We start from the raw sequence: 15,303 nt of genomic DNA on the forward strand, positions 1-15,303 counted from the left end.
AATTTTTTGGAATAATTTAAAACATTTGAAATTTACAATCAAATGTAAATATATGATTAAGAGTTGACAATTTTATATGTTAACAGTTAACAACCCTATGATCAAATTGATAATTAAAAAATAAACTGGATTTCAATTAATCTATTTAAGTTGACATTTGGTTTAAAGGAATCAAATATTATTTTGATAATTTATTTTTTATTATCGATATTATTTTATTTGATTTATCAAGATATAAACAAATTCAATAATTTTTTATTACCAATAGAATATGACAAATAATGTAAAAAGTAATATTAAGTATTAAAATATTAGTAAGGTAATATTGTTTCATTATCATTTTATTTTTATTTATTAATTATTTAGGATAAAAATATTATCATTTTTAATTAATATAACTAGTAATGTGAAAAATATTTAAAAATAATTATACTTTAAGATATTTAAATAAAGTAATATGTTGGTTTTTTTTTTTTTTTTTACTTTCAACCAAATAAAATATTTATACTTATTAATTTTAATAAATATAATAATAATTTATACTAAGTAATCTTGTAATTAAACAATTTTTGTGAAAATGTTTTATTTTTTTTATAATAAAAGATTATTCCAAACAAATATAACCTAAAAGAAACATAAATAAAACTGTGTATTTACTTTGAGTTTATAAATATGTACATACTTATGTTTGTTATCATATGATTAAATGATTTTAAATTTAAGACAAGTAACATCTAATCTTATAATGATATATATAAGTATATACACATTTGTTATTCTAAAGTGGGTATGCATAGTATTTTACTTCAGAAACATTATTCACCATAAAATTAAACAATTTTTATCTTTTTCCCTTTATAATTTCAAACTTTAATATATTCATATGGAGTTGATAATTTTTAACACGACATTTTAATCCGATATGGCATGACACGTAAAAAATCGGGTTATGGTTAGGTTTTTTTGACACAAAATTTAATTTGAGTTAACTTTACATGACTCAAAATTAAATTGGGTAGTGTTAAAGTTTATATGAAGGTAACCTAATACGATCCGAATGGATTCAAATATTTTAAAGAAGTGTTGCTTTGTTAGGAATAAATTTTAAAAATGTTGAAAGACAATATCAATAGTAGTTGAAATATTTACAGATTACATATAATTGTATATTTACATAATTGTAATAACTAATATTGTTTTTTATTTTTATTAAATATTTTATTTATTATTAAGTAGTAAAAAAGAGATCGGTTAGTTAAATTATTGAAATATTTTAAAGGTTTTAATATATAATTTTTAGTTTACTTGTAAACAAGACAAAAATTATATTGTTTTATTAATAGTAGGTTGAAATAATTCGGTGGAGAAATTTAGAGCTGACAGTTTGTAATATGACCTGTTAACTTGATACGATAAAACATAAAAAATATCAGGTTAAAATTGAGTTTCTTGACACAAAATTTATTTTTGGTCAACCCGATGCGACTCAAAATTAAATCAGGTAGTGTTAAGGTTCACACAAAAATAACTCGATACAATCTAAATCGATACGAATGTTTTGGAGAAATATTACTTTAATAGATTGTATATAGTTGTATCTTTATATAATTATAATTACTCATATTATTGTTTATTTTTATTTAAACATTTTATTTTACTATTCAATAATAAAAAATTGATTTGGTAGTCAAATTATAGACGTGTTTTTTAAAGCTCTTACTCATATTATAATCATATGTTGTATTTTTATTTAGATATTTTATTTTATTATTAAGTAGTAAAATTTAATTTAGTTACTCAAATTATTAACATGTTTTAAAAGTCTTAGCTTGTAAATTTTTAGACAATTTATCAATAAAACAAAATGTTATAATGTGTGTTTTATTAATAATAGATTGGGATAATTTAATAGAGAAATTAAAACGATAAACACACTTTGGAGAGTGAAAAAAATAGATAATTTTTTGTCAAATTAGTCAGATCGGGTCAACTCGAATATTAAATAATTGGGTTAGGGTTAAAAAATTTTGACATAATTTTAATTCAGATCGGAGTAAAGTTGAAAGTCTCTAATATGAAACTCAAATTGACATAATACAAACACAACTTGATGACACAAACTGTTAGATTTAGAAAAATTAAAACAGTAAAAATATTTTAGAGAGTGAAAACAATAAATAATTTTGAACAATTTGGGTCAGGTTAAGTTAACTTGAATATTTAAATATTAGATTAAGATTAACAAATTTTAATATGATTCTAATTTAAATCAGATTAGAGTTAAAAAACTTTAACATAAAATCTAAATTAACTCGATAAAAATATGATTATATAACATGAACTACTATATATATATATACACACACACACACACACGTTGGTCTGATAAGTTGCATTTCAAAATAGACAAAAGCTAGGACCAGACATGTACCCAAATACAAATGGACAAAAGCTTGGAAAACACATGCACTTGAGAGGAGGTCCGACAATAATGTTGAGCTAAAAGGAAAAGGCCAAAGGATTTGCTCCCACCCAAAGATTGGTGATCTTTCTATTCCCACCCTCTAACTTTAAAAATCTTATTTATTTACCTATAAACAGATGAAATTAATGAAGTTTTAACACTTTAAAATTTTGTTTTATTTTCTCCCTTAAACCCTAAAAACTAATAATTTTTCTCTAGATCAAGTTTTAAAAAATTATATTTTCCCCTTAAGGTTTATTTTTAATATTCGATCACTCTCTTCAAAGCTATTGTTGATCATCTCTCTCTCTTAACGACTCATCTTCTTCTGATGGTCTATCATGACATTAGAGAGGTTAGAATTTTGTTAAGGCAAAGCGTTGGAGGAAAAGACACTGTTGAAAAGGAGAGACGACCCACAATAACATTGGGGAGAGTGGTCTAATATTAAAAATAAACCCTAAGAGGAAAAATATGATTTTTTTTAAAACTTAGATTAAAGACGATAATTGTTAAAGTTTAAGGTTTAGGGGGAAAAGAAGATAAAATTTTAATTTATTTTTAATATTCATATAAAATAATAATTTTGTCTTTAAAACTAACAAATTTAATAATTCATAAATGTGTAAATAAGATTTTCAAAATAAAAAAGTGGAAGTTTAAGAGATCATCAATCTTTGGGTGGGCCTTTGGCCGAAAAGGAAACTTTGTTCTAATCTGTATATGGTCACAGAAGAACACAGGAAAATAAGCGTCGAAGACGATGATTGGCAATGGAGTAGTCGGCATTCTGGCTGAGACTTCGAATAAGTGGGAAAGAAGAGCACCTCTCACTCCATCACACTGTGCTCGTCTTCTAATTGCCGGCAAACATAAATCAGGAGTGGATCGGATAATTGTGCAGCCATCAACAAAGCGGATTTTTAGTGATTCACAGTATGAGGATGCTGGCTGTGTTGTATCAGATGACTTGTCAGAATGTGGCCTTATCTTGGGCATCAAAAAGCCCAAGGTTGTGGATTTTCCCTGCTTAATATTTTAATATCCAATGCTTTGAGAGCTGGCTTTCACGCAATTCTTTTGTTTCTTTTCGATTGATTGCAGCTAGAGATGGTTCTTCCTAATCGGGCTTATGGCTTCTTCTCTCATACGCATAAGGCTCAGCCTGAAAACATGCCTTTATTGGATAAGGTTAAGAGTTAATTGAATTTTTTCCTCGAATTCAGTATACATTATAATTTTATGATGTGGTGTCTTGGTAGATATTAGCAGAAAGGGTGTCACTGTTTGATTACGAGCTTGTTGAAGGGAACCGGGGGAAGAAAAGGTTAATTGCTTTTGGGAAATTTGCTGGTAGAGCTGCCATGATTGACTTATTGAAAGGATTAGGACACCGTACGCTCTCTTGAATAATCCCTTTCCTAACGCTTGACATCCATGGTTAAATGTTTTTTCAGGATGAAAACTCTTGAAACTATATTCTCAGGATACCTAAATCTTGGATATTCGACACCTTTCCTCACACTGGGAGCAGCTTACATGTATTCTTCCTTGGCAGCTGCCAAGTCTGCTGTAATTTCTGTGGGTGAAGAGATTGCAGAAGAAGGACTGCCTTCAGGAATCTGTCCTCTAGTCTTTGTTTTCACTGGTTCCGGAAATGGTGATGTAGCACTGCAATTTACTCCTTCTTTTTTCAACTATCCGTAATGTTAATTTTCAATTAAACAATTCAAATGTTGCTGTTTTAGAGAAGAATTTCAAGCATTATAGGATTTGAGCTCTATTAAAATGGCTACTCTAGTTTACATATTTATGGTGTTCTTTTCTTCCTTGTCATTTTATTATGCAGGTTCTGTTGCTGCACAAGAGATATTTAAGCTTCTTCCCCATACTTTTGTCGACCCAGGCGGACTGGCAGAACTGTTTGAGAAGGTATGATAAGTTTGACATCATATTTGCTTGCTGTCAATAACTTTTCTGATGCATAATTTCTATTTTACATACATGATATTGTCTTAGGACTAATCTCATCAATAAGTGCTAACTTTGCCTTTAGGCCAAGGAAACCTCAAGGACATCAAAGAGGGTCTTTCAAGTTTATGGTTGTGTTGTGACTTGTGAACACATGGTTGAACACAAAGATATTACAAAAGCATTTGACAAGGTAACTCCCAATTTTCTGTCCTGGATTTTGTGTTTCACTGGAAAGTATGAATGCTAAAGACCAATGTGCTAAGATTTAAACTTCTTCCTTTTTAGGATGACTATTATGCACATCCAGAAAACTACAATCCCATCTTCCATGAAAGAATAGCCCCTTACGCATCTGTTATTGGTATGTGATAATCTACAAGCTTTGGTGATCTTCCTGTTTTGATAAATTAATATGTCCATATTCAAATTTTATCTCTGGCACTGGCAGTTAATTGTATTTACTGGGAAAGACAATTTCCCCGGTTGTTGAGCACCCAGCAGCTTCAAGATCTAGCGAAGAAAGGATGTCCCCTCGTTGGAATCTCTGATTTAACTTGTGACATGGGTGGCTCAATAGAAATCATTAACCAGTGCACAACAATTGATTCCCCCTTCTTCAGGTATTTACTAATTACTGGTATGGATTTATGTCATTTTTCAGGCATATTTTTCTGGGCTAAATGGAGAGGTAGCTTTTAAAATACACCATAATGTTTGTGACTTGCTAGATATGATCCCATCAATGATTCATATCATCATAACATGGAGGGCAACGGTGTGATATGTTCGGTTGTCGACAATCTTCCGACAGAATTCGCAAAAGAGGTATCATTCTAATTTATTAAGAAACATTTTATTAAGGTTCACGATGAACATGTAACATGCCATTCCATTAATGTGAAAAGGCTTCCCAGCATTTTGGAGGCCTACTGTCCCAGTTCATTGGTGATTTGGTTTCTGCAGCAGACATCACACAGCTACCTGCAAATCTGAGAAGAGCTTGTATAGCTCATGAAGGAACACTAACTCCCCTATATGAATATATCTCTAGTATGCGAAACTCTGGGATGAAGTAAGAAGGGAAGTTGATTGGCAACACATTTTATTACTGTTATTATCAATGGACTCTAATCCAACAAATGTACTGAGTGGACTATCAATTCTTGGAATAAGCTTTGACTATTATTGATCATATTTTATCTTACAAAGGCAGGGAAAGGTTTTTTATTATGGCCATGGTGCCCTGTTTGCTGCTAACTTTAGGATGTCAACTTAATATGTTTTATCATATTAACTTAATATGGTGCCTTGACTATGTATACCCATTTTGAGTACACAAATGGGTACACATTTATGTGTGTTATTATACGATTGAGTATTATTTTATTTTTAATTCAAAATCACCCGATCACTTAATAATATATAAAAAATGTGTACCCATTTATATATTCAAAATGAGTACGTATAGTTTTATTGTTTCCTAACACCCAAGTGGGACGACACTTCTAACATTCACCCATAATATTTTTTCTATCTCAATGAATTTGCTTTGCATGTCAATTTCATCTCTAGAAACTTTTTTTATGGTTTAAAATAATTGATGAAAACAACCTTTGCAAGGCGAAAATGAAAGTTGCTTTACCTGTCAATTTCTTCTCCAGATAGCATTTTTCGTATTTTAATCCAAGAACAAAATTTGAAAGGCCAGAAAACACACCCACATTATCCCCTAGAGTTAAATGAGGTGTAGAAATAACACCAATCTTCACATAAAAAAAACTTTCCTACAAACGACATGGTGGATATATTTTATGGAAAATGCATTAAAGTTTTGTGATAATGCCCAACAGAAATGCATAAAACTTGAGGGACTTCACCCAAGAAAAATCTTTTTAATGTATAGACAATTAAACAAACATCAACTTCTATTATGTTTGTAAAAATTTGATTTACTCTAATCATTATATTTTGGGTTTACCCGTCTATTTAATACGGGCGGGTCTTTGATTACCAAAGAAAAAAAAAAATTATCAGCTTCTAAACATTTTGGCCTAGCTTGCATAATTTGTCGCCTTGTATCCTTTCCATGTCACTGTATTTGATGTGTTGGTACCAAGATCAGTGTTCGCATTCTCTACATACAACAATCTATAAAGCGAAAAATCGCCATTCAACTTTAACTGCCCAGTTGGATTTTATCACAACATTGTCTTCAGTTTGCATTACAATTGTTCTTGAGTACTCTTTCCATGGTGTGTATTTTGAAGAGTGATTCAAAATCATTTATTGAATAAGACCAAATAAGTCGGCCTTAGGAATTAACAAAATTGGTGAAACATCTAAACTTTCAAAGAAAATATTTAAATTTGAGTTTATGTCATGCTTATGAATTCTATTTTTAAGTTAATTCCCAATTATGAAGGGTATGTAAAGAGTGGGTAAAAGCTTTAGAAAAATTGAGAAATTGGGTTACTTGTGTAAGCCTATAAAAAATATTTCGTTAATTTATATGTAACCTTGTCACACACTTCTCTTAAAAAAAAGGTTTCTTTGTTTGCTTTTATTTGTTTTTTATCTTTCTCCTCCAAGTACAACATCTTTTGTATAAGAGCTTCGTTTCAGTCATAATTTGAATGGGTGAACAAAGCAAGACCCGAATAGCAGCAAATATAATTTCAACCTCTTCACAACACCAACTGCCCATTTACAATGGTGAAGAATATGAGTTTAGAAGTATTAAAACAAAACAAATACAAGTAGGGTTCGGTTACCAAAAAAGAAAACAAATACTGTTACGCTACGTTCTATACAAATATGATCTTAAAAGATCAATAAATTCTCGATAAAACCTTATTCATTAAGAATATTAAAAATAAAATAATGTGTGCTCAATTTTATGTTGATAATAGAGTGTTTGGTTCCACATCATGTACACACGCTAAAGCGTTCATCGGTTTAATGTGGCATGAATTTGAAATGAGTATAGTGAGTGAGTTAAGCATGGTTTTCGGAGTACAAATTAAACAACTTGAACCTAATATCTTGGTAACTTAATCCAAATATGTTAAATAAATTTGGATTGGACGCATTTAGTCATCATGTCAAATCACCCATGAGCACAAGACTGAAATAAACTAAAGATAAATAAATTAATATTTATTTTTAGTCTATACTTATATATATCATAATGTAATTAAATAATTTTAAATTAAAAATAAAATAATAATTAATTATAAAATAATATAAATAGATATATATTTTCTTAGGTACATATAATATTACTCAAATACTATTGGCTCTCCAAATTTAAAAAAATAACAGCCACCACCTAAAGTGAAAAAATATCAATAAGGTCTCATCATGCACATCACACTTGTGTAAAACATTTATGCAGGAAAATCTTAGTACCTGCCACCACGCATGATTACCTTGTCTAACTAAGGGAATATAAAATTGCAGTGATCCCCAGTATGAAATTTGTCATTTTGCCCCCACCATGTGTATCGCGGATATTTGTGTAAATTACACATGCATGGAAATTTCATTTTTACCCTACACCATGTATGAAGATCTGCATGCCTATTCAAGGATATGTCAAATTCAACACTTCCCTACGTATGGAAAGTATCATTTACATCCCTTTATGCGCATCACATGTAGCTAAAGCAAATTCCACTAAACCCTTTCACCTTTGTGTTTGGACCATGTGTGATTTGCATAGGACTACAAATCATACATGGTAAGAAACTAACATTAAGCTTTCATTTTCATCAAAATCAAGAAAATCATATCGTTTCAAGTTATTTTATATAAAAACTAAATAATCAAAAAACCTTCGATCGTATATTTATGAAGTCTCAATTTTCATTGCATAATCAAATAAATCTCATGTTGTAAGCAATTAAAGATGAAGAGGAATATTTAATTAACTTTTCCCCTATTTTTAGCCAGCAAATTTAACAAAAAGGCCAAATATGTAGACAAAAAATTGGGTCTGTATGAAAAACTAGATATACGAGTTATATACGGTTTTGAAATGTTAAAAATGATTTTAAAACATATTTATATGTGAAATGATTTTCTTCAACCCTGATCTATTGGTCATCTCTGTATAATCACAAAAGAAGTTGGCTATTTATTGTTATCTGTCTCAAATTATGGTTATTTTAATTACTTACCTTGATTTTTGTATGAAAAACATTATTTATGTTTTCAATAGATGATTTTTTTTTTTCTAGAACTAGCACTTTTTTTGGTTAATGAAAACTATTCATGGAAGGGTAAGAGAATAATTTGCATGGACATAAAAAAGTGATTAAAAATTACTTTAAAAAAATTTAGCCAAGGCAATGCTGAAATGTGAAAAGGTAAAAACCCATTAAAAAAAGGTAAAAGATGTGTGAAATATAACCTTTTCTTTCCTCTCCTGAGAAGTGAACTTAAAAAAAATTTCTTCCCTTTGCAATTGTCACTTTTGCCCAAACAAAGACACTCTTCCTTTTCCTCTTCTTTCTTCTTACCCTCTTCCTCTTCCTTCTTCTCAACCTCATCAGCATCAAAATTCTCATTTTATCCAATGTAGTGGGTAGATGGGTTGCTCAACAATGGGTACTATGACGAAGGTGGAAGGATAACAAAAGATAATCCATTCAATAACTTTACAAATTAATTTTTTATTGGTGATCGACTTTGACAAACAAGAGTGAAGTTATAGTGAACCATTTTTAAATCATTTGTCTTCGATATTTCTAATAATGTGAGGTCATGGCTAATCAATGCCCCCACCAAAGTTGGTGGCGCTTCTCTAAGGTCCCTCGCATGTGAGATTGCTGAGTGCGCTAGGTGTGCATTGAGTTAAATTCCTTGCTTGTTGCATATAGCTAAATCGGATTCTGTGTAGTGCATGTTTGAGCTTCAGTTGGCTCTAAGGTTTCATAGGCATATGTTTGCAAGAGGATCCTTATTCTTATTATGGTTAAACTTTGTTTTATATGGTTCTAACAATAAAGCCCAATACTCCCCTTTTTTCTTCTTCTACCCCATCTATCAACTTAGATGAGCATCATCTTGATTATGCAACAATGGTCTTTGCTAAGGTCTTCATCCTTTTACTTATTGCTAAAAGATAAGTGTTGGTATTTCACGGTTTAAAAGAATTTTAAAAAATGAGTCCATTTAAAATCTTTGTTATATATATATTTTTTCATTTTTATTGACATTAATAGTTTATATAAAAACAAGTTAAACGACTAAGATGCCGAAAACGAAAATCTAATGGCTAACGGTGACAAATATAATACGAGATTGTGTTGTTTGAGGTGGCTTGATAAGTGAAGCGAGTAAGAAAATAAAAGGAAAAATAAATAGAATAAAGAAAAATAATAAATTTAACAGTAGTTTAATTAATTTCATTAAAAGAGAAAATTAATAATTTACAATTAAACAAAACTATTTACAGTAACGAATTGAGAGATAGGTAAGAAATTAATCTTTTCAAACATAATGCAGAGAAGAATTACATTTATCAAAGTCTGGGTGGGACATAGAATTTGGCCTTGTATCATGGCGAGCACAAGATAAATATTGTTTACAAATTCCGAAAAGGGAAAAGGAAAAAAAAAGAAGGTAAAAGTAAAAAATACAAATATACTGCCAATAAAATTATGAATATAATAATAATATATTATTATATAATTAAATATTATTTTATTTAAATTTTTTATATCTAATAAATACAACATAAAATATTAATATATAATTATTATATATTAGATTTAAATGTTAATTAATTAATTTTATATAATATATATTTTATTTTTTACATTTATAATTAGAGTACAAGTTAAACGATAGATCTAATACTCTAATAATACACCCAGTCATCAAAAACTAGTTAAGCCAAGCGTAACAACTTAATATCACATTCAACCAAAAATTAATTGAGCCTAATAGTTGATAAGTGAGGTGTTAGAGATTAAAAATAGCATATCTAATAAATAAAACATAAGATAATATAACAGGATAATACATTCAATTAATTAATTTTGTATAATATAAATTTTAATTTTTATATTCATAAACACAATATATATTTTCACCGTAATAAAACGTAACTATTTAGTCACGAGATTATGGTCAAAAATTACACATAAAACACTACTCATATAAAATACAAAAATAAACTGACTCTGAATGTGTGCTCTGTCGGTGAATGTGACTCCTTCTCGAAAGCGACTGACTCGCCTAGAAAATCCATCAATCGATGGACCCCAGTCAGAGTGGGGTCCAGCTTTCCAATTATCTCTGTCTTCTTCTTTCACTCGCTCGTTCCTCCGTTTCATTACTTTTTCGAATATTTTTGCTTAATGTAAATTTGAGAACAACGAATATTGGAAAGTCACCTGAACTCGAGATGCTTTGTCTGAAAGCGGAAGTTCTGGATGAACAAGACTGCGACCAACATAATCATGCTTCTTCTCCTAGTACTAGCAGCAACAGTGGTTTCGTTCTCTCAATCAACTTGTAAGTGAAGACAATGAACAGTCTCTTCTGCTATTTTTGTGCTCTTTTTGTGTTAATGTAAGTTGAATTTATTGCAGGGGAAGTTCCATTCATAGATATTTGTGGAAGAAGGGTTGGTCTTTTTCCGCTGGAGATGGGCCCCTTTGTTCGTCCCATTTTGAGGTATTGTTGCCGGTTCTTGATTGTTCGAGGAATTTGTTTTAGACCCTTTACTACTTGCAGTGCGGGGAATGTATTTTTTTTTTTTAATTTATGAGATAAATGTTTTCTGATGCTAAATACCGTAAGTCCAGGAGTGTAAGCTGCGGAATGAAACAAGAGGAGGGGGAAGATGTCTTTACAAATACCAGCTTGAGCAAGATGTAAGTGGGTTCTTTTTCTCTAATCTTGTTTTCTTTTCTTTTTCTTCAAGTTGACAGATCATCTTTTGGATTGTGATTTTTCTATGGCTTGTGCATTCGTGTGTGCATGTGGGTATGTTTTCGTTTTAATATCCCCAGAAATGGAGGAAAAAATGTGTATCTGAGTTTAGATTAGTCTTTGGCTTTATATTTCTGATGTCTTGTATCATTCAACTCAAGACATTTCCTAGATAATTGCATTAGACTTAGACGAGCTGACAAAATTTTACTAGGTATATAGTTACTATGTGGTGATTAAATATAAAACTGCTAGTGTGACTGGGAGTTTGATACCAAATTATTCTAGTTCACTCTTGAGTAAAGAATGATATTTTAACATTTTTAATGTAAGTAACTTTGATGTTGTGGATTAATTTATTTTGTTGAACTGATTCTACCAGGGCATCGAGAATGCTAGCCTCTATATGCAACTATATGTAGATTGATATCATACTCTTGATAAGTATTAAACTGCTAGATTTAAATTTTTGGATGAGTGCCATCAAATGAGCTTCAGTATTTGCTATCACATGGATGTTGCAGATTAAGAAATTACGACAACAGTTACAAGAAGAGATTGACTTGCGATTAGCTCTAACAAGTGCTGTTGAACACTCGGATCCAACCTTGTCAAATTCCCCCAGCCATCTTCCCAATAAGGTCAATCTTTCTCTATTTGGATTCTTTTCTGTGGTATGTCTTTTTTCTTTTCTTAGGTTCTTCATGGATTGTAGGCCCAGGATCTCTTGGACAGCATAGCTGTGCTGGAAATAACTGTATCAAAACTTGAACATGAAACAGTTTCCTTGCAATACCAGCTTAGTCAGGAGAGGAATGAGCGTCGTCTTGCTGAGTATCATTTGAAGCATATGTCCAGCACTGAACCCTCAATTTTCGACTTTTCTCAAGCTCACTTTCCAGAATTGGTATTTGATTTAGAACTTACCTGAGTACCCCAAGTGGATTTAGGGTATTTAGATGATTACTTGATGATTTGTTAAATATATTATTTATAACCAATCTAACTAATAATATGTTCTGGTATTTATATCCCCTTAATTTTTCTGTCAGACCTCTTGGTTCTGCTACTTAAGATGTCAAATATAGGGTACATACTGTGTACTTTTAGTCTATTTGGAGGGCTCTGCTACTCTATGTCCAAGAAAAGATTTAAGAGTTAACAATCAGTATTTTATGACAGATTACAAGACCTTGTCATGAGGAAAGTGTAGAGGGAGAAATTAATGAAACTCAAGCATCACCAGATTTTATTGAAGATCAAAATAACAATCACTCTGGGGATAATCTTTGGCAGCACCCTTGTTGCTTGTCTGAAGAAATGGTTCAGTGTATGAGGGATATATTTCTGTTCTTAGCAGATTCATCCAAGCTTACTTCCTCGGAGTGTATAGCTTCACCATCTTCACCTCAGGGTCACCTTTCCTATTCTTCTATGGCATCTTTCTCAGAATCACCCATTATGAATTCCGTTGTGAGGAGTCCCGCAGTTGATATGGAAAATGCTTCTGATATCTTTGCAAGAGAAAGACCATTTGATCCTTATGGGGTTTACACAAAGGAGGACTGGACGAGAAACATTGGAAACTACAGTTTGGCAGTTGAAGTCTCTTGGTTATCTGTTGGAAAGAAAGAACTTGAATATGCTGCTACAGCTCTCAAAAGATTTAGGTTGACTATCTCTTTTTGAAATTATCAATTTCTTTTGTCAGCCCGCTGAATGAACTTTTGATGAGGACTTTCTTTAGAAATGATATTTTAGCATTTATGATGACCTCATCTTAGATTTTGTTATCTAGAATTGCCTTCGATGAGAAATATGACTTGCCATTGCATTTGTTTTCCCTGTTTGCTTTCCATACAGATTGTTCCTTGAGCATTTAGCCAGAGTAGATCTATCTTGCATGAGTTCCAATGAGAAGCTTGCATTTTGGATCAACTTATATAATGCTTTGATTATGCATGTAAGTCCCTTTCTGTACTTTTGACGCAAATAACTTATTCTTGCCTTGGCTCCCCCCGCTTCCTGTTGATAGATATTATCTTCTAGCAGGGTCTCAAGTTATTTACGATAATTCCAGGTTCAAAATCCGTATTGTTTTGACTTGCTTTTGTTGTGTTTGTTTCCTCAGGCATACTTAGCATATGGAGTTCCAACAAGTGAAATGAAATTGTTTTCATTGATTCAGAAGGTCTGATTTTTTAGTTTTTCTTAACCGGATTGCTCCTATTTTTTCTTCCCATTTGCCATTGTGAAACAACGTGAATAAATGACACAATGGCTTTCAGGCTGCTTACACTGTTGGAGGGCACTCGTTCACTGCAGCTGACATTGAATTCATCATTCTGAAGATGAAACCTCCGGCTCATCGCCCACAAATAGTATGTATCAGTAATTCAGTCTTGTTCAATGTGGTCATTCATTCATCCAATTTTTTATACAATAATTGATAGTCAATAGGGTAAAGTCTATAAGAAGACTTGCTTCCAAATTGTGGGCTTTTTACTCATCAGGCTGGCCGACTGTTGACTTGGGCACAATTGATGCTCTAGATCAATGATTCAGCGGACTGTCATTCCCAAGCATTTAGGGAACCACAAACTTAGCTTTATCTTTCTTCATGTTTTTACTCAAATAGGAGATCTTAAGAATTGCCCTTTCGTGAGAGAACGGGAAGAAATTAGTGGTCACATTCACTCTTGTTCTCTTGTTACATGCGGAGCTTCTTGTCAACCATGTAGCACATTTTGAATCTTTCTTTGTGCAATGTCATTTAACAGATAATCTTCTCTTATTATTTTGTTTCAGGCCCTAGTTCTTGCTCTTCAGAAATTCAAGGCATCTGAGGAGTTGAAAAAATATTCAATAGATCATCATGAGCCTCTCCTGTCTTTTGCTCTGAGCTCTGGGATGCATTCTTCACCTGCTGTAAGAGCTCATGATTTTTATTCTTGCAGTAATGAAGCTTCTAACTAATAAAAAATTCTTATTATTCGACCTCTGAATCTTCCATACGATTCTGTGGACCACTTAGACATACCTGCTCAAGGAACTGCATTTTGAATACAACTAGGATCTTCAATAGCCAACTTGATATATAGGATTTAGCACTTGGAAAATTATGTGGTAGTAAAATTGAGAACATCTATGTTCTTTGTAATTGACACAAAATGCTTGGAAACTATTTTCTTGCTGCAGGTTATGTGCCTACTAGAATCATAAAATGTGTTTGTTTTACTCATGGAGTCTTGTTTGGTGGTGTTGTCTCTTTTTACAATCAGGTGAGAATTTATCGGCCGGACAATGTTACCAAGTTGTTAAAAGAGTCTTTGAGAGATTATGTCCAAGCATCTGTTGGTATTAGCAATAAAGGGAAACTGTTGGTGCCAAAATTGTTGCATTGTTTTGCCAAAGGCACGGTGGATGATTCATCGCTACCAGATTGGATCTGTCAATTCCTCTCCCAAGAGCATGCTGCCATGGTTAGAAATTGTTCCTCTAATCAGAAGTGGAGGCTTCCTGGTGCTCGAAGCTTCTCCATTGTACCATTTGATTCAAGATTTCGCTATCTTTTCCTAATGGAGGATCGAGACTGCAACAGCTGAGAAATGTAAAATTGCTCTAATAGAGGGTTCAATTTTCCACCCTGGAGATTCAACTGTTCTTAAAAATTCTGTATTCGACTGCAGATTAAGGGCATTCTAACATCTCCGCCATGAAGACCAATGCCATGGCAGGTTCTCGTGCCTGTATAATATTGTTTATTATTGAAGATATCTGTTGTCATGTTTGCTTGTGTATTGATTCTCAAAAGAGAAATTTCTTAAGGGCATTTTACAGCAGTGATTTGTATTAATAAACTTTCTGATTTGCGGAATTGATTGCATTGTTGAATAGAACAAGGATAATTTAAAGAAATTACA

General features: G+C 31.6%; 2 protein-coding genes across 2 annotated transcripts; both read left to right on the forward strand.

Moving 5' to 3' along the window:
• Window positions 1-3,133: 3,133 nt before the first annotated feature.
• Window positions 3,134-5,668, forward strand: LOC123200122 (alpha-aminoadipic semialdehyde synthase-like). Its single transcript, XM_044615254.1, has 10 exons — window positions 3,134-3,476; window positions 3,569-3,655; window positions 3,727-3,859; window positions 3,951-4,124; window positions 4,314-4,396; window positions 4,521-4,628; window positions 4,724-4,799; window positions 4,887-5,058; window positions 5,167-5,263; window positions 5,344-5,668. The coding sequence occupies exons 1-10, from the start codon at window positions 3,228-3,230 to the stop codon at window positions 5,512-5,514; spliced, it is 1,350 nt and encodes a 449-aa protein (XP_044471189.1). The 5' UTR covers window positions 3,134-3,227; the 3' UTR covers window positions 5,515-5,668.
• A 4,972-nt stretch (window positions 5,669-10,640) lies between these two features.
• LOC123200821 lies at window positions 10,641-15,298 on the forward strand. The gene is made up of 11 exons (XM_044616213.1): window positions 10,641-10,960; window positions 11,038-11,122; window positions 11,254-11,322; window positions 11,905-12,021; window positions 12,096-12,287; window positions 12,563-13,050; window positions 13,244-13,343; window positions 13,512-13,571; window positions 13,669-13,761; window positions 14,189-14,308; window positions 14,662-15,298. Exons 1-11 carry the CDS (start codon window positions 10,701-10,703, stop codon window positions 14,983-14,985), a joined length of 1,908 nt encoding a protein of 635 aa, XP_044472148.1. The 5' UTR covers window positions 10,641-10,700; the 3' UTR covers window positions 14,986-15,298.
• Window positions 15,299-15,303: the final 5 nt, after the last annotated feature.

Source organism: Mangifera indica, chromosome 17 (genome assembly GCF_011075055.1).
Source record: "Mangifera indica cultivar Alphonso chromosome 17, CATAS_Mindica_2.1, whole genome shotgun sequence".
Classification (NCBI taxonomy): domain Eukaryota; kingdom Viridiplantae; phylum Streptophyta; class Magnoliopsida; order Sapindales; family Anacardiaceae; genus Mangifera; species Mangifera indica.

Coding starts and splice junctions, on each gene's coding strand:
- LOC123200122 (XM_044615254.1), top strand. CDS start 3,228: ATGATTGGCAATGGAGTAGTCGGCATTCTGGCTGAGACTTCGAATAAG. Junction 3,860..3,950: donor ATTGAAAGGATTAGGACACC/GTACGCTCTCTT, acceptor CTATATTCTCAG/GATACCTAAATCTTGGATAT. Junction 5,059..5,166: donor ATTGATTCCCCCTTCTTCAG/GTATTTACTAAT, acceptor GTGACTTGCTAG/ATATGATCCCATCAATGATT.
- LOC123200821 (XM_044616213.1), top strand. CDS start 10,701: ATGGACCCCAGTCAGAGTGGGGTCCAGCTTTCCAATTATCTCTGTCTT. Junction 10,961..11,037: donor TTCGTTCTCTCAATCAACTT/GTAAGTGAAGAC, acceptor AATTTATTGCAG/GGGAAGTTCCATTCATAGAT. Junction 13,572..13,668: donor TGTTTTCATTGATTCAGAAG/GTCTGATTTTTT, acceptor AATGGCTTTCAG/GCTGCTTACACTGTTGGAGG.